At 41.2% G+C, this 26,152-nt stretch overlaps 1 protein-coding gene across 1 annotated transcript in view; it reads right to left on the bottom strand.

Moving 5' to 3' along the window:
* The window catches only part of IGF2BP3 (insulin like growth factor 2 mRNA binding protein 3), a 157,328-nt gene that overhangs the window by 27,650 nt on the left and 103,526 nt on the right, over nt 1-26,152 (bottom strand). Inside the window, exons 4-7 of the mRNA XM_064380543.1 lie at nt 22,147-22,198; nt 21,994-22,057; nt 4,522-4,803; nt 500-634 (exon numbers count right to left, since the gene is read on the bottom strand). Of these exons, the coding sequence (XP_064236613.1) occupies nt 500-634; nt 4,522-4,803; nt 21,994-22,057; nt 22,147-22,198 (533 nt within the window). The remainder of the gene's footprint in view (nt 1-499; nt 635-4,521; nt 4,804-21,993; nt 22,058-22,146; nt 22,199-26,152) is intronic.

Raw genomic sequence — 26,152 nt, 5'->3', positions numbered from 1 at the left:
GCACAGAACCCAACCTTCACTCAAAGTTCCTGGAACAACTATTTAGAATTCCAGCCCAAATACATCTCCAGTTTGCCTTAGAAGAGACTTAGGCACTTTCCCACCTCCACACTCCCTGCTGCTCCAAGGTGGGGGCTGGGCAGAGGACAAGAAAAGAGCTCCAATGAGCTCTGAGTAAAGGATGAGTCAAGATTTGGGGTTCCTGTCTTGGGTTAATCCAGGATACCTCCTTGTTCTAGGTTCCCCAAGTTGCCTACTTTTATAGATGCACTTCTCTTCTCCATTATCACCACTTGCCCCATGTTCAAACATGAATGAAACTATTTAAATATGAAAAGACTTAATGCTTCACAACCAAATCAGCAGTGCCAATCGCTGTAGCTCATCAGGATATAATTTCCCTTTGTTTGTTGGCAATTCCCAAGAACTGAGTCAGAGAAATCCAAAATACAAGAGCACAAATAACAACCTCTTTCATAAGACAGTCTTCTTTACTCACAATTTTATATCTTGAGCTTCCTTATGCATAATCTCCAGAATAGACTTACAAGCCGCAGAGGTGCCTTCAGGGGTAGAGAGGATAGTAATCGACTTCTCAGCAGCCCCTGCATTCTCTTTACGGTGGACATCGATTCTGACAGTAGGCGCAAGCAGAGAGGAAAAGAGAGCTGTAAGGGTGTATTCACAGTGGAGTCTGTAATTACCAACTGCAAAGTTATAGGGCGTCAGGGCAAAGCAGATGACTCACTTCCCTCAAGAGCATAAACTTTCAATAAATTTTAATTCTAGAAACACTCCCCTTTCTCCCTCCTCAATCCAACCAAGCAGGGACATCTTTCCATTCTACCCAAGCTGTTTGTGCTTACAGCTTCCTTTTAGATGCCACAGAACAAATGTCTTATGACAAAGAGCCTGGATTCAATCTGCTCTAAAACAAATAGGAACTGGAGGGCATGCCAAGAGAGGAGTTGGAATCTCACAAGCCAAGTTGAACTGCTTATTCTGCACAGTATATCCACCATTCATTCATTCATTGGATGAGCAGATTTCACCAACCTGTTTCCCCTTTGCAAGGTTCTTCCCACATTTTGCCTCCTTGATAGAGGAAAGTCTGCAACAGATAGTGATAGGAATAGGAACCTGGAGAGAGGCAATTCTACTTCCAGAAAAGCAAGTGGCCAATAAACTCAAAATGATGTTTAATTTCACTAGTAATTATATGTGTGCCAGTTAAAAGAATGTCATTTTATTCTGGACTTGCAAAAATTGAGATAGAAAAAAATTAAATATGGGCAAGATGATGGGTAACAGGACACACCCAATACTTTTGGTGCAAGTATAGAGCAAACTGGTCAGCAAAATGCCGAGCATCTCATGGCTCAAGAACTGTACTTCTTGTAACATCTACAGATATAGTCTCATACATGGGCTAAGAGTGATGTTTCTTACCGTTGGCACTACTGACTTTTTTGGGTCAGATTCTTTGTTGTGCATGGGGTGTCTGGTGCACTGTAGGAAACTGACTAACACCTCTGGCCTCTACCTACTAGATGCCAGTAGCATGCCTCTCACCCAGCTCTCACAGCCAAAAATGTCTCCAGACAGTGCCAAATGTCCATGGGGGTTGGGGCGGGGAGATGATCATTTGTGGTCGAGAACCACTGGCATGGGAAAGTTCTGTTTCTAACAGACAAAAAGAAAATCAGAATTTCTAACTGCAGGAAGAGATGGTTAAATACAGGAAGAGATGCTTAAATAACAATATATTCATATCATCAGATGTTTTTGAAAATATGGTAAAATTAAGGGTACCAACACAGTAAAAAGTCCTTAAGTGAAATAATGCAATTCATACCATGATATGACATGTTAGTAAATACAGTCAACAAGTCCTATTGAGATACATCCCCAACTTACCAGTGGTTACCCAGGTGAGAGGAATGGTAACTTTTAAATTTACATATTTATGCATTTTAAATTAAATATAAAAGAAGTCTGCTGTTATTTAAAAAGTACAAGAAGGAAAATCAGCTATTCGAAAAATATGTATTTTTGGGAAAATTAAGTATTTGTTGAGTTCCTTTGGCCACTCAAACACTTGCAGGTAAAGAGCTAAATAACTCATGGCCCTGAGAGTCGCCATTTGATCATGATAATAAAAATCAAGATTTGGCTTTCATTTTCGTAATGTTTGGTTGAAATCTGAAGATTTATCTCAAGAGTTAAAGATAGAACTAAAAATAAGGGCAACATAGAAATGAAACAAATTCTGGCCGGGCACAGTGGCTCATGCCTATAATTCCAGTACTTTGGGAGGCCGAGGCAGGTGGATCACAAGGTCAGGAGTTCAAGACCAGCCTGGCCAACATGGTGAAACCCCATCTCTACTAAAGACACAAAAATTTAGCCCAGTGTGGTGGCATGTGCCTGTAATCTCAGCTACTTGGGAGGCTGGGGCAGGAGACTTGCTTGAACCCAGGAGGCGGAGGTTGCAGTGAGCCAAGATCACACCATTGCACTCCAGCCTGGATGACAGGGTGAGACTGTCTCAAAAAAAAAAAAAAAGAAAGAAATGAAACAAATTAAGGGCTACCTAAAAATAACTAATAAAAAAATAGTGTAATAGATAACAGTCCAATCTTGAGTCCTCTTCTCAGCTGCTGTTTCAGTCCCCAGTCACTGTCAGTGATGCCGGTCTTCCAGTAACATGTTAGCATCCTTCTTTGCAGTTTATTTCCACCCTTTCACTGTGTTAGGGATTACTAAACTCCAGTCCCCTGAGAGAAGGGAATGTGGCTTTGGAGATTAGGGTGGTCCTCTGAGACCATTCCAGAAACAGAGGTTCTGATAATGACTAATTTTGATGTCAAGAGTTAATTAAATCCACTGGCAGAGTTCTGCAAATGAATCATCGGATATAACAAAAATTGCTTCCCTTCCCCTATCCCCATCTTCCTGCCTTAAGTAAAACAAACAGTTCGATTTAAGTCACAGCTCTTTCATCTGACAGGGAAATGAGTAGCTCGAAAAGGAACAACTCTAATCTGCTACATGACAAGGAAAGGAAACCATATAATGAATTTCTGCAGGTAATGGTGGATCAAGGGAAGCAAGAAGCCCTTAAATTTTAAGATGAAAGCCAGGCTGACTAACTAGGCTATGGTCCAATTGTCTTTCCCACTCCTACATGATGAGGTCAGGACCATTAATTCTATATTCAGGTAACCAGCACCCAACATCTCCTGCTTCAAAGCAAGGGAAAGCAGGATCAGATGCCAGTGCAGGGGGCGGCTGGGTATGGACCACAATTCAGTACAGGGTCAGCTAGTCCAATGCAGGCATGGTGCCTATGATGAATATGCATGTCCTCTGAGGCCTGCTGGAACAAACACATAAGCAATGTATACACAGCAGTGTAGTCCTAACTTTTAAAGAAAGACTAAGCTTATTTCCTTGGATCTCATTTAAAAAAAAAACATTCTCTTTTCTAAATTTAAAAGGCAAAATAATCCTGTCATTTCTGTAGCTGGTCCAAAGCTTGCAGAATGCCATTTTTGGATACAACCTCTTCTTCCCAGCACACTCACAGGTTCTTCAGGAAATACGGTAGTGTGCTCGCTTGGGCAGCACATATACTAAAAAATAGGAAACACAGCAGTAACAACAGGGCCAGAGATGTGCCTTGTAGCACGTTACAGAGCTAGGTATGTGGGGGAGAGTTTGTCACCAAGCTTCTTTGGGTCAAAAAATATCCACATACTGTACAATAGTATGGTTTCTAAAGCAAAACTACGAACATACAATGCATGAGAATTGAGAAGTATCTTAGATATATGTGAAGGGCTTCAAACATAATTCACATGTAGTCATTTGACAAAACAGCCTTCTATGTAGCGGCTTGGCCCTGGGGCTACAGTAGTAAATAAAAACAAGTAATTCCTGCTTTCTGCTCCTGACAATTAGTTCCAACATTTGAATGGGAATCTTCCAATACCTTACAGCCCACCAATTAAAACCATCAAACAACATCCAGAAGAAAATGCCATTCTAATCACATGGCTTAATTACAGGAAAAATTTGGACAGTAAGATGAGCAATTCTTTACTCGAGTAAGGCAAGACTGCAAAACCATCTCTGTATTGAGGCCACAAATAAAATGGACTGGACCCAGAAAATTACTTCTAAAAGCACTGAGGGCAGGTGGGGGGTGAGGGATGGGACAGAGAACAACCGAGAAGCTGCCTTTTTGTCTTCCAGAACCTCCCCAACTAGAAGAGGATTAGGTATCATTTGTTTTCCATTCATATGTGAAAATTTGAGGTTCCCTTTGAGACTGAGAATCAGCTCCAGATTTATATGAAATGAACACCAAGATACTGCAAGATTTTTACACATTCCCAAGTACTGTACAAGGAGTCCTCATGGCGGTGTTCAGAAGGGCACCAAGTACCAGAACGACACACTGTTACTAACATTTCAAAGGGAAAGCATGAACACCCACCACGCACTCAGCATACTCACTTAGACTGGGTCTGTTTGGTAATGTTCCGAATGGTGGCACCTTCTTTTCCTATGATGGCTCCAACAAACTGAGTGGGAACCAGCAGGCGCAGAGGCAAATCACATGGTTTCTGCTTGGACATGGCTCCTGGAGACGCCTGCCTTGAGGAGCCCCTCTGCCCAAGCCCCCGGCGACCTCGAGGCTGCTGCAAGGGGTTTTGCTGGGCGGCCATTTCATCAGGGATATAGGCTACTTTCAAGGTGAAATTCTCTAACTGAAATCCATTCAGTTTGTCTAGTGCTCTGAAAGTTGACAAGGGGCAGGGGTAGGAAGAGCAATCAATCTATATGATACATCTTTTAGCAAAGCAGCACCCATCCCTTCTACTCAGCATTACTGGCTATAAATTTCTAAGTAAAGCTCCAGCACAAGCAGCAAACCCACCACACACATAATCCTCCCTCTCCTCCACCCTGCAACACCACCACCACCCACACACATTTTCCTCTGAGACTTGTAACAGTGGGGAAAAAGGCCACAAGTTTCCAAAGTGAACGTATTTGCCATCTACTAATGAAAAATAGAAAAACAAGAAAACATTTTGTCAAACTCTCGGTTAAGTTTAACCCATAAGGTTATTAAGAGTTTAAAAATAGGTAAACAGCAAGAGAGAAGCAAGTGGGCTTCTGGCCCTGGCTAATGTTTTCAAATCACAGTGGAAGAGACATCAGAAATACATACCTCCTTCACTTCACCCTCTAAAACATGAAATATTTAAAACCATTTTAAGAACCAGTGGACAAATATCTCTAAATCATTCACAACAGACTATCCTGAGTATTAAAGTCTACCAATCACACTCAGTACCTATTATGAGCCAGTTCTCAAGAAGACAGGAGTCCCTGACTTTGTGTTTTATGATCTGATTTGGGGCAAAGAGGCAGGCGTGGTGATAAACCAAAAAAAGAGAATTACTTTCTAATCTGTTCATTCATTCACCACACTATTTGAGGAGTTTCTCTCTTCTTCATTCTTTTTTTTTTTTTTTTTTTGAGACACAGTCTTGCTCTGTCACTCAGGCTGGAGTGCAGGTGCCATCTTGGCTCACTGCAACCTCCACTTCTGGGGTTCAAGTGATTCTCGTGCCTCAGCCTCCTGAGTAGCTGAGATTACAGATGTGCACCACAACGACTGGCTAATTTTCTGTATTTTTAGTAAAGCTGGGGTTTCACCATGTTGGCCAGGCTGGTTTTGAACTTCTGACCTCAAGTGATCTGCCTGCCTTGGCCTCTCAAATGCTGGGATTATAGGCATGAGCTACTGTACCCAGCTTCTTTTTAATTCTTGATCTTTATTATAACATGCAAAGAAAAGTGCCCAAATCTTGAGAATAAATCTCAGTGAATTTTCACAAGGTGAACACACACATCCAGCTCCAGAACTAGAACACGCCAGGGCTCCAGAAGCCCCACCAGTACCAGTTTTCAGTAGTCACTGCCCCCACAACCCCTCGCAGACTTCTAACACCATACATTACTTTTGCCTATTTAAAAATTTTATGTAAGTATATGTAAGTATACACTATATATATTCTCTCATATCTGGAAACTATCTTATTTTAGGATTCATCCAAATTGTTGTGTTCTATTTTCAAAGAAGAAAATAATAAACTAGTAGAAAGGATATAGCCCAAACTTCATAAACATACTCCTAATGACACATTCCTTTTTAACTTCCCAGCGCACAACAAAATGAAAAACAAAAAGAAAGAGGTCCCCACACTTCCCCAGGCCACTCAGGTTCTCTGCTCAGATTCTGTTCCAATGGCCTTGAGTTCACCCCAGGTGGGGAAAAAAAGCAGGCATAAAATGGTCTCCCTCTAGTTGCTTGGTGTGACCGTTTCTGGCTTGTACACTGCTTTATTTGCAAATCTGTTCTCAATTCTTGCAAATCTGTTCTCAATTCTTAGAAAAAAGGGGGTGGCGTGAGAGAATGGTTCTAGCACCAAAAAGGTCACTGAGGGCTGGGACCTGGATGGTAGATCCAGGCAAGCAGAGGGCTCACTGACATTCTCTGGTCCAGAATGATTCTCAGTTTCTCACTTCAATCCTCTATCACTGTCTACCTTCTCTGGCACACAAATGAACTCTTATTAAAAGATCAGTCATGCAGAAAGTAGCAAGAGGTTGCTCTGGCACCATCACCAACCCTCCAAGGCCCTTCCCAGAACTGCTGCTCACTGCAGTACTTCTAGAAACGGACCAGTCCTTTCTATGTGTTTATAAACACATGTATTCGTGTCCAGTACCTTTGTTAAAACCATAACTGGGGTTGTGATGTTGACTGCTCTGTGGCTTCTTTTTAAATACAATGTCTTCAGATATTTCCTTGTGATTTCTGTGTCAGAGGGCATTCTTTTCATAAGCTTCAGAGGTGATAGCTGGCACACGCCACACTTATTTTGCCAATGCCTTGATGACAGAACGTTCAGTTAACGCTGTGCTTTCCTCCTGTCCCCTTTTTCTCTTAAGGGAATGTGGATTAAGAACGCTAAAATATTTTGGTTATTTCTAAAGGAAGACAACAGCTGAGAAATTTTAATATTTATGATGTATATTTGTTATAAAAAGTTGGAGTTGCAGAAGAGTCAACCAACTACAGATTCTTTCAAAACAGCTTTAATTTTCTTTTTCTGAGACAGAGTTTTGTTCTTTTTTTTTCTTTTGAGACTGAGTCTCGCTCTGTCAACCAGGCTGGAGTGCAGTGGTGTGACCTCAGCTCACTGCAATCTCCGCCTCCCAGGTTCGAGTGATTCCTCTGCCTCAGCCTCCTGCATAGCTGGGACTACAGGCACGCACCCCAACACCCGGCTAATTTTTTGTATTTAGTAGAGACGGGGTGTCATCATGTTGGCCAGGATGGTCTCCATCTCCTGACCTCGTGATCCACCCGCCTCAGCCTCCCAAAGTGCTGGGATTACAGGCGTGACCCACCATGCCCGGCTGACAGTTTTATTCTTGTTGCTCAGGCTGGAATGCAGTGGTGTGATCTTTGTTCACTGCAACCTCTACCTCCAGCTTCAAGCGATTTTCCTGCCTCAGCCTCCTGAGTAGCTGGGAATATAGGCACACACCACCCCCCTGGCAGCTAGTTTTTGTATTTTTAGTAGAAAGAGGTGTTGCTATTTTGGCCAGGCTGGTCTCAAACTCCAGACATCAGGTGATCCACTCACCTTGGCCTCCCAAAGTGCTGGGATTACAGGCCTGAGCCACCACACCCGGCCTTAAATGTTTTTAAAGTCAAGAATAAACAGATCATTGAAGGTTCTTTAAAAAATTAAGGAAACCTGAACCCAGGGAAGGCATCAACTACATCTAGGCATAAAAGGCAGTCTAGTTCATACCACAGCCTTTTTCATTATAAATGGCATATTGCCAGCTTCAGAAGAGAGTAAGTATATTTTGACTAGTGAATTAACTCATTAATGTTACAAAAAAGGTAGGTAACTTTTTTCTTGAGTGAGACAGACATATACAGATATCATATCATTCTCCCTGGGGTAAAACAGAGGTATACAGGTCAGTTACCAGATACTTCTATATTCTAGAACCATCTAAATAAAGTCATATGTATCACGAGAAACAACTTTATAACTTGGAAAAAACTTCTAACTTTCATTGTGCTGCTTTAAAAAGATTTTTCTTTGTGGGAAAAAGAAAAAATTCTCACTGAAGAGATCAAATGGCCCAGGGTGCTCGTCTCTAGTGTACCCCTTGGACCCCAATGGCTCCAGACTCAGGCTGCTCCAGGCATAATGCAGACAGCCCCTATTGTGTGTATCGGACTACCTAATAGCCAATCTAAGCAGAATTCCTGACCTCTCAAACCATAGTGCTCCACATTCAGACACAGCTGAAAAGGTACAGGAGGAACCTGACTGCTGAATGGTGGCTTTCTCATGACTGCAGCTCCTAAGTTACTGAATTTAAGTCAACCACAAGAACCTTTCTAGGCACAAAGTTTACTATTCAGCTATGTCAGACAGTGATCTGCTGAGTTCATGGGGAAAAAAATTTTAGTATTTTCACCAAACCCATTGTAGATGCAAGACATGAGATAAACAACTGTTATCATTATTTAAAACACACGTATTCAGTTAAAGAGAACTTGAAGATGTTTATCCAACATGTATATTATTCAGGACCCTGGTTTTTTTTTTTTTTTAGATGGAGTTTTGCTCTTTTTGCCCAGGCTGGAGTGCAATGGCGCAATCTCAGCTCACTGCAACCTCTGCCTTCCAAGTAGCTGGGATTGTTTTTTTTTTTTTAAAAAACTAGAAACAGGGTTTCACCATGTTGGTCAGGATGGTCTCCAACACCTGACCTCAACTGACCCACCTGCCTCAGCCTCCCAAAGTATTGGGATTATAGGTGTGAGCTACCGCACCTGGCCAGGATCCTGTTTTTCATCATCACTTGACTCTTCGCCCTTCATGCTATTTTAAGGGTCGCTGAGAAGATGCCGAGTAATTTTGCTAGTTGGTAGAATTTAATTGTATTGGTAAGCAGTCTACTGGGGCCAGACGCAACGCCTCATGCCTGTAATCTCAACACCTTGGGAGACCAAGGTGGGTGGATCGCTTGAAGTCAGGAGCTCAAGACCAGCCTGGCCAACAGGAAGAAACTCTGTCTCTACTTAAAGTACAAAAACTAGCCAGGCATGGTAGCATGCACCTGTAATTCCAGCTGCTCAGGAGGCTGAGGAATGAGAATTGCTTGAAACTGGGAGGCAGAGGTTGCAATGAGCCGAGATTGTACCACTGCACTCCAGCCTAGGTGACAGAATGAGACTTTATCTCCAAGAGTTCACTGGGGTAGATCACCATTTAGAGCTGAATGGGCTTCAAAATAGAGAATAAGTAGTTCAACTTGAGGATGAGGAGGAAAGAGGAAGAAAAAAGAAGAAATGAGACCCAGACAAGATAAATGTACCCAAGAGTCCATACATACAGATCTGAATCATGAAAAAACAACACGGACTAGAGACCAGAATTCTAGTCCAGTTTTATCATTAAGTAACCGTGTTACCCTTCAAAGGTCATTTTCCAGTTTGGCATTAGCCATCTCCCTATAAAATTAAAAGATTAGACTCATGGTCCTTTTACCTCTAAAATTTCATGCCTGGCTGGGTGCAGTAGCTTGCACCTCCAACTCCAGCACTCTGGGAGGCTGAGGAGGGAAGATCACTTGAGCCCAGGAGTTTGAGATCAGCCTGGGCAACATAGTGAGATCCTGTCTCTACCAAACAAAAAAGAAAAAGAAAAAAATTAGCTGGGTGTGGTGGCACAAGCCTATAGTCCCAGCTACTTGGGAGGCTGAGGTGGGAGGACTCTGTGAGCCCAGGAGGTTGAGGCTACACTGAGCCATGACTGGGCCACTGCACTCCCAAGTCTGCCTGGGTGACAGAATGAGAAGCTGTCTCAAAAAATAATAATAAAATAAATAAAATTCCATGTCTAAAAAATCTCCCATTTTTTATTCTCAGATGTCACCCTGTATATACTATAGGGTCCTAACAAAAATGAGGTTTAACCCATTATTGAACAGTCACAAATTCAATTGTCTCCTTGTACCAAGAATAGGAGGTTGACACAATTCAGCAATCATTATCGAAAGCCTGGGTAATATGATGATCATAGGGATGTACCTTAATGAAATAAATATTGGACAAAGCCCAAGTGTAGGGCTTCATGACTATATTGGTTCTAAAAACAAAACAAAACGACATGGGCAAATGCCCTAGATGATGCAGAACAGAACACAGGAGAGGTAAACTGTGGTGAGGATCTGACACTATGCAGAGATTAGAATCAGTATAAATACACTGAATGAAAAACAAACCCACAAAATCCTGCAGAATGATCTTTGTAATTCTGAAAGTTATAATGCATAGGACAAAGTCTACAAAACTCTATGGCAAATTTAACAGTGGTGATTAACATCTAGCGGAGGAGTTCCAAGATGGCCGGTTAGATCCAGCTCAGGATTGCAGCTCCGAATGAAAGTGCAGAGGGAGAGTGGACGCCGCATTTCCAGATGGATTTTTATTGCCCACAGACCAGGAGATTTGCAGGCGGAGGAGCCCCATGGGTCGCCAGCGTGGCTGGTCTGGCTGACGTGGCTGTTTTGCCTGCGCCCCAGCGCAGTGGCTCCGGGTGCAGAGTAAATGGGACTGTGTTCCCACTTAGCCCAAGGGGAGCTGAAACAGGGAGCCAGACCAGGAGATTCCCAGGCAAAAAAAGCGCCACGAGTCTCAAAGCCGTGGTTTCAGCCGGCGCAGCCACTCCCGGTGCAGAGTAAACGGGACTGTGTTCCCACTTAGCCAGCAAGGGGAGCTGAAACAGGGAGCCAGGCCAGGAGATTCCCGGGCAAAAAAAGCGCCACGAATCTCAGAGCTGTGGTTTCAGTGGTGCAGTGGGTCGCCGCACAGGAAATCACACAGATCCCGGCGCCTATTCAACAGGCGACCAGGTCACCTGGTAGAGAGCCGACCTTCAACGAAAAAATAAAAGGCTCTGAGGCAGGGAGCCAGGAGATCAGGTCTGGCTAGTCCCACCCCCACAAAAACAAAAACAAAAACAAAAACAAAAACAAAAAAAAACAGGAATTGGAAATGTTCTCTTTTGAGAGTTTCACAGCAAACACAGCTGAACCCAGGACGGTCCAGCTCTGTGGGGGAGGGGCGTCCGCCATTACTGAAGCAGCCTGCTGTTGCTGCGGCAACCCGCCATTACAGAGAAAGTCCGTGATTACAGAGGCAGGCCAACATTGCAGAAGCAGCTCTAACTACACCCATATAAACAGGACTGCAGGGAAGTTCACACAGCAGCTGGGCGGAGCCCACAGCAGCTCAGCGAAGCCTCTGCAGGCTGAGAGTGACTAGGCTGCCTCCTTGTGGGCAGGGCAGCCCTGAAGGGAAAAAAAAAGGGCAGCAGTACAGCTAAGACTCATAAAGCCCTAACTCCCTGGGACAGAACGCCTGGGAAAAAAAAAAAGGGGGGGGGGTTTATGAGTTCTGCTGCTGCAGACTTAAATTTACCAGCCCAGCAGCTCTGAATGAACAACAGGGCTCACAGCTCATCACCTGAGCTAATATAAAGGACTGTTTCCTCAAGCAGCTCCCGACCCCCATATATCCAGAGTCACCTCATAAAGGAGAGCTCAGACTGACATTTGGCAGGTAACCTTCTGGGACAAAGCAGAAGAAACTGGTAGCAACCTTTACTGTTCGGCAGCTGCTGCAAGTGACCCCAGACAAGCAGGACCTGGAGCGGACCTCAGCAGTCCTACAGCAGAGAGGCCAGACAGTTAAAAGGAAAACTAAGAAACAGAAATAACTTCATCAACAACAAACAGAACGTCCACTCAGAGACCCAATCAGAAAGTCAACAACTACAAAGTCGACAGGTGGATAAATCCACAAACATGGGAAGAAACCAGTGCAAAAGGATGAAAACACCCGAAACCAGAACACCTCTCCTCCTACAAGGGATCACAACTCCTCACCAGCAACGGAACAAGGCTGGATGGAGAATGAGTGTGATGAAATGACAGAATCAGCCTTCAGAAAGTGGGTAATAAGATACTTCCGTGAGCTAAAAGAACATGTTCTAACCCAATGCAAAGAAACTAAGAACGTTGAAAAAAGATTTGATGAAATGCTAATGAGAATGGACAACTTAGGAATATAAGTGAATTGATGGAGCTGAAGAACACAACACGAGAACTTCGCGAAGCATGCACAAGTTTCAACAGCCGAATTGACCAAGCAGAAGAAAGGATAGCAGAGGTCGAAGATCAACTCAATGAAATAAAACGAGAAGGCAAGATTAGAGAAAACAGGGTAAAAAGGAATGAACAAAGTCAACAAGAAATATGGGACTATGTGAAAAGACCTAATCTACGTTTGATAGGTGTACCTGAACATGACGAAGAGAATGAATCCAAGCTGGAAAATACTCTTCAGGATATTATCCAGGAAAACTTCCCCAACCTAACAAGGCAGGCCAATATTCAAGTCCAGGAAATACAGAGAACACCACAAAGATATTCCTCAAGAAGAGCAACCCCAAGGCACATAATCGTCAGATTCACCAGGGTTGAAATGAAGGAGAAAATGCTAAGGGCAGCCAGAGAGAAAGGTCGGGTTATCCACAAAGGGAAGCCCATCACACTCACAGCAGATCTCTCAGCAGAAACCCTACAAGCCAGAAGAGAGTGGGGGCCGATATTCAACATCCTTAAAGAAAAGAACTTTCAACCCAGAATTTCATATCCAGCCAAACTAAGCTTCATAAGTGAAGGAAAAATAAAATCCTTTGTGAACAAGCAAGTACTCAGAGATTTCATCACCACCAGACCTGCTTTACAAGAGCTCCTCAAAGAGGCACTACACATAGAAAAGAACAACCAGCACCAGCCACTCCAAAAACACATGAAATGGTAAAGAGCATCAACACAATGAAGAATCTGCATCAACCAACGGACAAAACAGCCGGCTAGCATCAAAATGGCAGGATCAAATTCACACATAACAATATTAACCCTAAACGTAAATGGACTAAATGCCCCAATCAAAAGACACAGACTGGCAAATTGGATAAAAAGCCAAAACCCATCAGTGTGCTGTATCCAGGAAACCCATCTCACATGCAAGGATACACAAAGGCTCAAAATAAAGGGATGGAGGAAGATTTACCAAGCAAACGGAGAGCAAAAAAAAGCAGGAGTTGCAATTCTCATCTCTGATAAAATAGACTTTAAAGCAACAAAGATCAAAAGAGACAAAGAAGGACATTACATAATGGTAAAAGGATCAATGCAACAAGAAGAGCTAATGATCCTAAATATATATGCATCTAATACAGGAGCACCCAGATACATAAGGCAAGTTCTTAATGACTTAACAAAGAGACTTAGACTCCCACACAACAATAGTGAGAGACTTCAACACACCATTGTCAATATTAGACAGATCAACAAGACAGAAAATTAACAAGGATATCCAGGACTTGAACTCAGACCTGAAACAAGCAAACCTAATAGACATTTACAGAACTCTCCACCCCAAATCCACAGAATATACATTCTTCTCAGCACCATATCACACCTACTCTAAAATTGACCACATAATTGGAAGTAAATCACTCCTCAGCAAATGCAAAAGAACGGAAACCATAACAAACAGTCTCTCAGTCCACAGTGCAATCAAGTTAGAACTCAGAATTCAGAAACCAACCCAGAACCGCACAGCCTCATGGAAACTGAACAACTTTCTCTTGAATGTTGACTGGATAAACAATGAAATGAAGGCAGAAATAAAGATGTTCTTCGAAACCAACGAGAACGAAGATACCACATACCAGAATCTCTGGGACACATTTAAAGCAGTCTCTAGAGGAAAATATATGGCAATAAGTGCCCACATGGGAAGAAAGGAGAGATCTAAAATTGACACCCTATCGTCAAAATTGAAAGAGCTAGAGGAGCAAGATCAAAAAAACTCAAAACCTAGCAGAAGACAAGAAATAACTAAGATCAAAGCAGAATTGAAGGAGATAGAGACACGAAAAATCCTTCAAAAAATCAATAAATCCAGGAGCTGGTTTTTTGAAAAGATCAACAAAATAGACAGACCACTAGCCAGATTAATAAAAAAGAAAAGAGAGAATAACCAAATAGATGCAATAAAAAACGATAAAGGGGATATCACCACAGATTCCACAGAAATTCAAACCATCATCAGAGATTATTACAAACAACTCTATGCACATATACTAGAAAACCTGGAAGAAATGGATAAATTCCTGGACACTTGCCTCCTCCTAAGCCTAAACCAGGAAGAAGTCGAAACCCTGAATAGACCAATAACAAGGTCTGAAGTCAAGGCAGCAATTAAGAGCCTACCACCCAAAAAAAGCCCAGGTCCAGATGGGTTCACAGCCGAATTCTACCAGACATACAAAGAGGAACTGGTACCATTCCTTCTGAAACTATTCCAAATAATCCAAAAAGAGGGAATCCTTCCCAAATCATTTTATGAGACCAACATCATCCTGATACCAAAACCCAGCAGAGACTCAACAAGAAAAGAAAACTACAGGCCAATATCCATGATGAAAATAGATGCAAAAATCTTCAATAAAATACTGGCAAGCCGATTACAACAGCACATCAAAAAGCTTATCCACCATGATCAAGTAGGATTCATCCCGAGGATGCAAGACTGGTTCAATATACGCAAGTCTATAAATGTAATTCACCACATAAACAGAACCAAAAACAAAAACCACATGATTATCTCAATTGATGCAGAAAAGGCCTTCGACAAAATTCAACAGCCCTTTATGCTAAAAACCCTCAATAAACTAGGTATCGATGGAACGTATCTCAAAATAATAAAAGCTATTTATGACAAACCGACAGCCAATATCATACTGAATGGGCAAAAACTGGAAGCATTCCCTTTGAAATCTGGCACTAGACAAGGATGCCCTCTCTCACCACTCCTATTCAATACAGTACTGGAAGTTCTAGCCAGAGCAATCAGGCAAGAAAAAGAAATAAAGGGTATTCAACTAGGAAAGGAGGAAGTCAAACTGTCTCTATTTGCAGATGACATGATTATATAGCTAGAAGACCCCATCATCTCAGCCCAAAATCTCCTGAAACTGATAAGCAACTTCAGCAAATTCTCAGGATACAAAATCAATGTGCAAAAATCACAAGCATTCCTATACACCAATAACAGGCTTAAAGAGAGCCAAATCAAGAATGAACTGCCATTCACAATTGCTACAAAGAGAATAAAATACCCAGGAATACAACTAACAAGGAACGTAAAGGACCTCTTCAAGGAGAACTACAAACCACTGCTCAATGAAATAAGAGAGGACACAAACAGATGGAGAAACATTCCATGTTCATGGTTAGGAAGAATAAATATCGTGAAAATGACCATACTGCCCAAAGTAATCTACAGATTCAACGCTATCCCCATCAAGCTACCAATGACCTTCTTCACAGAACTGGAAAAAACCACCTTAAACTTCATATGGAACCAAACATAGCCAAGTCAATTCTAAGCAAAAAGAACAAAGCGGGAGGCATTACACTACCGGACATCAAACTATACTACAAGGCTACAGTAATCAAAACAACATGGTACTGGTACCAAAACAGAGATATAGACCAATGGAACAGAACAGAGGCCTCGGAGGCAACACAACACATCTACAACCATCCGATCTTTGACAAACCTGATAAAAACAAGCAATGGGGAAAGGATTCCCTGTTTAATAAGTGCTGTTGGGAAAACTGGCTAGCCATATGCAGAAAGCAGAAACTGGACCTCTTCCTGACACCTTACACTAAAATTAACTCCAGATGGATTAAAGACTTAAACATAAGACCTAACACCATAAAAATCCTAGAAGAAAATCTAGGCAAAACCGTTCAGGACATAGGCGTAGGCAAAGACTTCATGACCAAAACACCAAAAGCATAGCAACAAAAGCCAGAATAGACAAATGGGACCTAATCAAATTCCACAGCTTCTGCACGGCAAAAGAAACAGTCAATAGAGTGAATCGGCAAACAACAGAATGGGAAAAAAATTTTGCAGCCTACCCATCTGACAAAGGGCTGATATCCAGAATTTACAATGAGCTAAAAAAGATTTACAAGAAAAAAACAAACAAGCCCATTCAAAAATGGGCGAAGGATATGAACAGATACTTTACAAAAGAAGACATACATGAGGCCAACAAGCATATGAAAAAATGCTCATCATCACTGGTCATCAGAGAAATGGAAATCAAAACTACATTGAGATACCATCTCACACCAGTTAGAACGGCGATCATTAAAAAATCTGGAGACAACAGATGCTGGAGAAGATGTGGAGAAATAGGAACACTTTTACACTGTTGGTGGGAGTGTAAATTAGTTCAACCATTGTGGAAGACAGTGTGGCGATTCCTCAAGGACCTAGGAATAGAAATTCCATTTGACCCAGCAATCCCATTACTGGGTATATATCCAAAGGATTATAAATCATTCTACTATAAGGACACATGCACACGAATGTTCATTGCAGCACAGTTTACAATAGCAAAGACCTGGAACCAACCCAAATGCCCATCGATGATAGACTAGACAGGAAAAATGTGGCACATTTACACCATGGAATGTTATGCAGCCATCAAAAACGATGAGTTCGCGTCCTTTGTAGGGACATGGATGAACCTGGAAACCATCATTCTCAGCAAACTGACACAAGAACAGAAAATCAAACACCGCATGTTCTCACTCATAGATGGGTATTGAACAATGGGAACACATGGACACAGGGAGGGGAGCACTATACACTGGAGTCTGTTGGGGGGAAGTGGGGGGACAGCGGGGGATGGGGAGTTGGGGCGAGATAGCATGGGGAGAAATGCCACATATAGGTGAAGGGGAGGAAGGCAGCAAATCACACTGCCACTTATGCACCTATGCAACAATCTTGCATGTTTTTCACATGTACCCCAAAACCTAAAATGCAATTAAAAAAAAATGAAATAAATAAATAAATAAATAAAAATTTAACAGTGGTTATCCTTGAAGGACAAAAAAAAAATCCTTTGTCTCGGTGCTTTATTTCTTTTTCCAAAATAAATCTTTTATTTACATAATTGTTAAAGTTTAAATGGGAATTTTCTTACTTTTAGCCACTGGCCAAGTTGCTTCAAACACTTCTAACCATAACCACATTTACCTTATACAGGTATTCACAGTGATACAAAGGAACTTCACTGATAGTTTCTTTCTTTCTTTTTTTTTTTTTTTTGAGATGGAGTTTTGCTCTCGTCACCCAGGCTGGAATGCAATGGCGCGATCTCAGCTCACTGCAACCTCCACCTCCCAGGTTCAAGCAATTCTCCTGCCTCCTTTGAATGACAGTTTCAAAGTACAAATAAACATTCATATTCCCTAACAAAAATAAACATCAGAATAACCCCAAACAAAAGAAAGTATAAGAACTAAATGTCTACACATTTTCTAAGGGGTTCTTTGAAACACATGACAAATCATCTCATGAGTTATGTCTGTCCTTGACTGTCTTATCTCAACATCCCTCAAAGAGATAGGAAAATAGGTGGGCCTCTCTTGCTTTCAGGAAAAAAAAGTGCATTCACTAAATACATACTTCCATTTTTAATGAAACTAATGAAGTGAAATTTAAACTTGTCAAATTTTAACAATTCAAGACTTAAGCCTAAAATGAACACATGTATTATTAATATTTTCTATAATATGTGTGCCATTAACCTTTGATTTACTTTAGCCACAAGGTGGCAGGAATTTCAATGTTAAATTCTGTCTTAAAGACAGAGCCATATTTGAGGACTCTAAAGTGACATTCATAGAGCTTTAAGTAACAGAAGCAGCTATAAACATGTTAAAACTAGGTCCCTGGTTCCACAGCATCAGTGAGAGGCATCACTGGAAATGAAGTATACTAACAGTAACAGGTAGCAGCAGCAGCAGCAATCAAACATGTTGGAAAAATACATAATAGCTGCTAACTTTTGAGCTCTGACTACCTTATAGGTATTATGAAACGTGTTTTGGAGGTACTGTCTTAGTTTTTCTCAGTAGCCTCATTAGCTAAAGACTACAGTTATTCCCATTTTAGAAATGGGGGTGAACCATGATAGATTAACTTGAGCAAAGTCAGCTAGAAAAGTGGTGGCACACAGTCTATTCCATGCAACTGGGCTCTAGAATTGAACTCTTAAACTCCAAGCTCTACTCATACTTTCTCAAGCATATCAAGGTCGCATAGCCTTCCAAACAACAGACGCTACAAAGAGAAAATTGAGAGTATCACGTAGCCCTTGTTACCTAAAGATTGAGCTTTGGGTGGCCTGCCACGGAAGGCATGGAGAAATGATACCAGGTTGGTTTGAGCAGGAGGCTGTCGTGTGTGGAGCCCATGGAGAAGGCTTATAGGGTTCAGTGGAGTACGTCCCAGAAGGACCAGATCTTCCCAGGCTCAAGCTACTTCAAACTGCTCCAAGCAGCTCAAAACCAGTGGATTAAACCAGAGTTACTGTTTACTGGGTTCTTGTGTGCCAGGTCTTTTGAAAGGGTTGTTATCTACAAATATATGCATATATGCCCAAATATTTCTCTTTAATCTTCACTTTGTAGCTGAGAAAAACCGAAGCTCAGAAGTGGAGGTGACTAAGTCAGGGCTACCTGACTCCAGAGTTTCCACTTTCTCTACTACACCCAATGCCTCTCAAATAAAATTAATTCTCCTCACAGAATGAGAGCCTATTCCATATCCCTTTTAAATGTTTATTAGAAAACGGTGATAACAATTTTTGTAACACTGTAACACAAAACCGAGTTTTCTACTCCTTAGATCTAGTAACTTTTTTAAATACTCCATTTTTTTTTCTAAGTCTCTCAATTTCTGAATTCTTGCAGAGGGAGTGAGAATATTCTTATAAGGCTATTTGATAGGCAGGAACTAAAATTACGCGGTCCCTCTCCAAATACTCTTATTGGCAACTTTTGGTCACTATTTAGGATTTAATAAATGTTAACTGACTGAATATTAGAATAAAGGAGATGAAAACTACTTCCCTAATTGAAATGCCTAGTTTATTTCAGTTACCTAATTACTAAGTTACATAATTCCTAACAGTCTTTTCCTTCCTCCTTGGGATCAATGGAACCCTAGCAACTTCCAACAACCATTTTAAAGAACACCAGCGTCTCTACATTCAGTTTGCTGCCCTGGTTAGGATTCTTTTCAGCAAAAATTCTGCCTTGACCAGACAGTCTGCCTTTCCTATGCTTGAAGTCTTAATGCTGTTTTGTTTTTAAAGGAGAGAGGCTAAATGTCAATTACTTTATCCTTACCAAAGTTCGTCTTACACCTCTTCAAAGCTATATAGCTTATGTCTCCCACTTATGTCCTCCCATTCAACTAATTAACTGTTAGGCATTTTGTTTCCGTTTAGCTAATTTACGGTTTCTAACAAGGGCACAACTACATGCCTCTGACAATCTCCAAATATCCTTGGGTTTATCACATCATCCCTTATTTTCAACAAGGACTTGGCTCTACTAAGTATTCAATATAAACCTTTGTATAGTAAAACATGGCCAGGTGTAGAGGCTCATGCCTGTAATCCCAACACTTTGGGAGGCTGAGGTGGGCAGATCACTTGAGCTCAGGAGTTGGAAACCAGCCTGGCAACATGGTGAAACCCCATCTCTACAAAAAATACAAGATTGCCAGTCTCATAATCCAGTCTCAGAATAAATAAAAATTATAACAATAAAAAAGTAAAATGTAAGAAATATGGAGGCTCTGTTTTTTTGCTGCCCTCACTTTTATCCTCCAGTCTTCTGAGGGTATAAAAGGTAAAATTTTCCTGGTCTTTTTACATGCTACAACTAAAGAACAAAATTAGTCAAAAAAAGAAAAGAAAGAAAAATCAATTTATGACTCATACCACAATTTCCATAATGTCCAAGACCTTATATAAATTGCCAAAAAGTTTTATATGAACAAAGGATACAAACAGAAGTACCAGAATGTGTTTAAATATATTAAAAGCCTCCAGTCTCACTTATGGTAAAAGTGAAAATTAACATGAGATCACTTTCACATACTAGATAGGCAAAGTCTGATAAATATATGGGGGAGAATATGGAGAAACAAGACTCCCCACAATGCTGATGGGAACTGAAACTAGTTCAAGCTCTACAACAAAATTTAAAGTGTAGTTCTACTTCTGGGAATTTATCATATAGATACATGCATGCATACACATGACATGCAACAAGAGATTCACTGCAATTTTGTTCATAACTGCCAGAGACTGGAAACAACCTAAATATCCAAATTGCGATTAATTAAAGTCATGCCATATCTATACAATCAAATACTATGTAACTATAAAAAATATATTTATGCTGGGCATGATGGCTCACTCCTGTAATTCCAGCACTGTGAGAGGCTGAGGTGGGTGGATCACCTGAGGTCGGGAGTTTGAGACCAGCCTGATCAACATGGAGAAACCCCGTTTCTACTGAAAATACAAAATTAGGGCATGGTGGCGCATGCCTGTAATCCCAGCTACTTGGGAGGCTGAGGCAGGAGAATTGCTTCAACCTGGGAGGCAGAGGTTGAGGTGAGCCAAGATCACGACACTGCACTCCGACCTTGGCAACAAGAGTGAAACTCCGACTCCAAAAAAAAAAAAAAAGTGTGTGTGTGTGTGTATTTAAGAATATACATATATACACACACACACAAAAAATCCAAATGTTACAGTATCATTTGTGATAAAGGAGGAATACATACATGTAGCATTTGTTTTCTACATGGTTATCTCCCAAGGGATGAGGTGGTTAGGGAAGAATTTGCACTATGTGCATCTTCAAATCTTTTATATTTTGAACCATGTATTACTGATTTTACAAATAAAGTTCCATTTATTTTATACAAATTTCCATCTTCTTCTCACTGTTATCTTTCCTTTCATAGTCCCTCCAGAGTGAGTCCTGCCTTTAGGAACCTAGCTGAGCTCTACTCCTGCAGCTCATTTTACCTTTCCCCTTCAGGGCTCAGAGTCAGCCAGTGTGGTCTTTCACCTTTCTGACACAGAGGACAGTCAGTCTGCTCCTGCCAATATGGTATCTTGAGGTAGTTCAGGGTTCTGTAGTCAGCTAACACTGAGCGCAGTGCTACTGAGCACTTTGTATGCTATTCTTTTGTGTTCATATTCTGAGCAGATCTGTTAAAGGCTGTATTTGTGGGACTCCCGTTTCTTTCTCTATTGCTCAGTTTATTAGATCATTCCAAGCCTAGACAATTACTTTTTCCTAGGGGAGACTGTTTGATCTGTAAAGTATTGCCTGTTTACTACACTGGAATTTTTTTTCTATAAATCTAAGAGCAAATTACATTGATCCAACATCTGCACACTCCTAAATGATAACAGTAATCAGAAAATCAGTAAGCAAGTCAACTTAACGTTTAACACTGTTGTTTAACACATGAGCCGACTTACCAGCTTTAGATAAATAATATACGTGTCATACAAAAGGGGGAAGGGAGAGACTTTATGTTATTTGGCAACAATACCCAAGCCAAGAGTTTCTGCAAATAGGGTGTGATTCAGCTTCATACTAGACCACTCTATTATTGGCATTAAAGACACATTGAAAATTTCATACAACTTTAACCAATGTAGATTCTTACTAGACATTCAAACTTAAAAAGAAAGGCACAATTGCAGGGTCAAACTTTGTAAAATAAAGTTTCTAATACCCACCAGCCCTTCTCAACTGAAAAAACCACAAAACATGTTACTGTACTTAACTTAGTTATTATATAGAGATTAAAAGTTTCAAGCTGCTTACTGTCTAGCTTGGTCCTTACTGGAATAGGTTACATTTACAACTGCAGTTTCCGAGTCAGTGTTCACTAGAGGAAGAGAAAAATGAGAATAAAGGTTAGTTTTCTTTCTACTTCCTTCCTTTTACAAATTTGAAAGCAATTCAGAAGACATGTACCTTGCTCACAGCTCTCCACCACTCCATACTGGACTAGTAAACTATCCAGCACCTATCAGGAGGGGGAGAGAAAATTATAAATTTTGAGTTTCCCAAGTTATTAGCAAGGGCAGGAATATGTCTTACAATTACTAAGTAATTGTGATGGAAAAGAGCCAACAATTATCTGGGGCTTTGGACTGCAGAATGAGGGATGGATACCACAAATACCACACTCGGACTTGTCTCTTCTGCCTGCCCCTAGATCCCTGACATTAATCTCATTTCCTGTGGCTAACCAAGAAGTAACACTGGCTCAGCAAAGTGTGCAAACCCACAGCCGCCTGGTTCCTGAGGCTGAAGGAAGAGGATATATTTCTCATACATACACAAACACATCATCATACTTTTTCCTTGTATACAAAGTCACTAGACAACGGACCAAGTTAAAAACTAAAGTTTAACTGGGCACAGTGGCTCACACCTGTAATCTCAGGACTTTGGGACGCCAAGATGGGAGGATTGTTTGAGGTCAGGAGTTTGAGACCAGCCTGGTTAACATAGTGACACCCCATCTCTTAAAAAAAAGAAAAAGAAAAGAAAAAAACTAAAGTTTTATCTATAAGATGTTCCTTTCCAAAGGACTTCCTTTACAGCTCTAATGGTTCTTACAGAACAGACTGCTTAAGACAGTCTAGCAAAATGAAGATAGCACAGTGGATACTCTACATTGAGTCTTGAATTAAAGCCCAACATAAATATGTAGACAGCAAAGGTGTGAAATGAAGCAAACATTTCTAAATCTACACAGGGCTGGGAAATGTATAATTTGAAGCTATGATTTTACCATCTTTGCTGTAGCTGTGTTATACTATGCATGTCATCCAAATGGAGAGGCTGTTAAAACAGTAACTATAAGTTCGTTATAGTATCAGCTGCAGGTGTACATCTTCTCAATATAAACCAAATTCAGGTGTCCTTAGGGTCTAAGAGCTAGAGCCAAACAAAGTAAGTTTTTGTAAATTATAGCAAACTACTTACTCATCAATTTAACTACAAATTTTATTATTTATTTATTTATTGGACAGGGCCTTGCTATGTCACCCAGGCTGGAGTGCAGTGGCATGATCACAGCTGACTACAGCCTCAACCTTCTGAGTTTAAGTGACCTTCCAATTTCAGCCATCTGAGCAGCTGGGACTACAGGTGCGCGTCACCACCCTCAGCTAATTTTAAAAATTTTTGGTAGAGGTGAGGTCCCACTGTATTACCCAGGCTGGTCTCAAACTCCTGAGCTCAAGGGATCCTCTCGCCCTGGCCTCCCAAAGTGCTGGGATTACACACATGAGCCACCTAGCCCTGGCCTAATTGCAAAGTTAAAAGGGTGGTTCCTTGAAAATGTTTTCAGGCCCCAGGAAACAGTAAACCACTAGAAAACAAATTTTTATGATAATTTCCTACTAAATTTAAGCCATTTCTTCTAAAGGAAGGTTTATCTTAAGTGGTATCTTTTAAGCTTTTACTTTATCTGGTTCCAGTTTGAAACATCTAACAAGGTTTGTCTGGGGTGAACTTTTGTTTTTAGTTTTGGGACAGAGTCTCACCGTAAGCTATGCCAGAGTGCGGTGGCACAACCATAGCTCACTATATCCTCAAGCTCTGGGCTCAAGCAATCCTCCCACCCCAGCTTTCCGAGTAGCTGGCACTACAGGTGCATACCACCACACCTGGCTGATGTTTAAGTTTTTTGTAGAGATGGGGGTCACACTATGTTGCCCAGGTTGGTCTCAAACTCCCATATTCAAAGGATCTTCCCATCTGGGCCTCCCCAAGTGCTGAGATTACAGGCATGATCCATAGCACCTGGCCTGATTTTTCTTTTAAATGAGGTTAATACCTATTTTTGAGTGAAATGCCCTTTCATTGTTTTTATTTGGTAAATTTCTGAGGCATACACGTAGAAGTACATTAATCTTTGTCTCCAATTATAGTTATTGTTAAATCACAAAAAGACATTCTAATATTTCATGAGTGAAGTGACTACTTCACAGGAGGAAATCCTGGTATATCTTATTAGGTAGAGTACTCTATAAATAAAGTGCTTGTCTGTTTTATAGGTGAATTTGCCATGTAATGTTGATCACAGACACAGTTTATAAAGGCCAAAAATTAAGAAACCTCTCACATTGCCATTAAAAGATGAAATATACAACACATAATTTCTTAAATTAAAAACAAGGGTGGCCGGGCGTGGTGGGTCACACCTATAATCCCAGCACTTTGGAAATCCAAGGCAGGTGGATCACCTGAGGTCAGGAGTTCGAGACCAGCCTGGCTAACATGGCAAAGCCCTGTCTCTATTAAAAATACATAAAATTAGCTGGGCATGGTGGCGGGTGCCTGTAATCCCAGCTACTTGGGAGGCTGAGGCAGGAGAATTGCTTGAACCTGGGAGGTGGAGACTGCAGTGTGCTGAGATTGTGCCACTGCACTCCAGCCCGGGAAACAGACCAAGACTTTTTTTTTTTTCTTTTTTTAAAAGAGCAACCTACTTATTTTCTAGATAAAAATGAAAATTTTTCAATACAAAGAAATGTTTTACTTCATACTTGTCAGAATTCTAACGAAGTATTTTAGTTCATTCCACCTTAAGTAATGAAGTGGGAAGGAGGACATGTACATCTACCACTAAATTTTAGCTTTTAAATGAAAGCCACACTAATAGTAGAGCTTTATAGCAACTTGGATGGAGGCAGGGGTAGTGGAGGGGTTCAGGAAGTAAGGGGTAGTTGCCAATTTGACATTTAAAATTTAGCTTTTAGGGCCAGGCACGGTGTCTCATGCCTGTAATGCAGCACTTTGGGAGGCCACGGCAGGTGGATCACTTGAAGTCAGGAGTTCAAGACCAGCCTAGCCAACATGGTGAAACCCTGTCTCTACTAAAATTACAAAAATTAGCCAGGTGTGGTGGTGGATGCCTGTAATCCCAGCTACTCGGGAGGCTGAGGCAGGAGAATTGCTTGAATCCAAGAGGTGCAGGCTGCAGTGAGCTGAGATCACATCACTGCAGTCCAGCCTGGGCAACAGAGCAAGACTCTGTCTCAAAATAAATAAGTAAAATTTATTTTTTAAATGAAAGCCACACTAATAGTAGAGCTTTATGGCAACTTGGATGGAGGCAGGGGTAGAGGAGGGGTTTAGGGAGGAGGTAGTTGCCAATTTAATGTTTAATTAAATAAACATCTTTCTTAATTCTTCTGAAAAGCAATTTGTTCAGTAATTAAGTACATTAGTCTCCACAAAGATTACCTTATGCCTCCTTAACTTTAATTACTCTTAGAGATAACACTACAGAAATTACCTGTGATATACAAACAATACTGACTAAACCTACAATAATGCCAAGGAAACAAATGTTCTTTTGAAGAAACATTGCCAAAGTGTTAGAGAAGTATTTATACACACACATATATAAATGATGCACGTAAAGTTGTTTTTTTTGGTTTTTTTTTTTTTTTTTTTGAGATGAGTCTCGCTCCATCACCAGGCTGGAGTACAGTGATGCGGTATTGGCTCACTGCAACCTACAACTCCTAGGTTCAAGCGATTCTCTTGTTTCAGCCTCCCGAGTAGGTAGGTGGGACTACAGGCAAGCTCCATCACACCCGGCTAATCTGTGTATTTTTAATAGAGACAGGGTTTCACCTTGTTGGTCAGGATGGTCTCAATCTTCTGACCTCGTGATCTGCCCACCTCGGCCTGCCAAAGTGCTGGGATTACCAGCGTGAGCCACAGCGCCTGGCCGGTAAATTTTTTAACTTAAACATTGGGGGACAATTCCCCTTGTCCTCTTCCTTTCCAAGTTAAGCCTGGTAGAATGGCTTCCACAAAGAAGAGTGGCAAGAAAAAGGGCCACTCTGCCACCAACAAGGCGATAACCGGAGAATACATCATCAACATTCACAAGTCCATCCACGGAGTGGGCTTCAAAAAGACTGCCCCTTGGGCATTCAAAGAGATCTGGAAA

This window comes from Aotus nancymaae, unplaced genomic scaffold (genome assembly GCF_030222135.1).
Source record: "Aotus nancymaae isolate 86718 unplaced genomic scaffold, 86718_ANA_hifiasm-v0.15.2.pri h1tg000025l, whole genome shotgun sequence".
Lineage (NCBI taxonomy): Eukaryota > Metazoa > Chordata > Mammalia > Primates > Aotidae > Aotus > Aotus nancymaae.
This window is presented reverse-complemented; position numbering and strand designations above follow the sequence as displayed.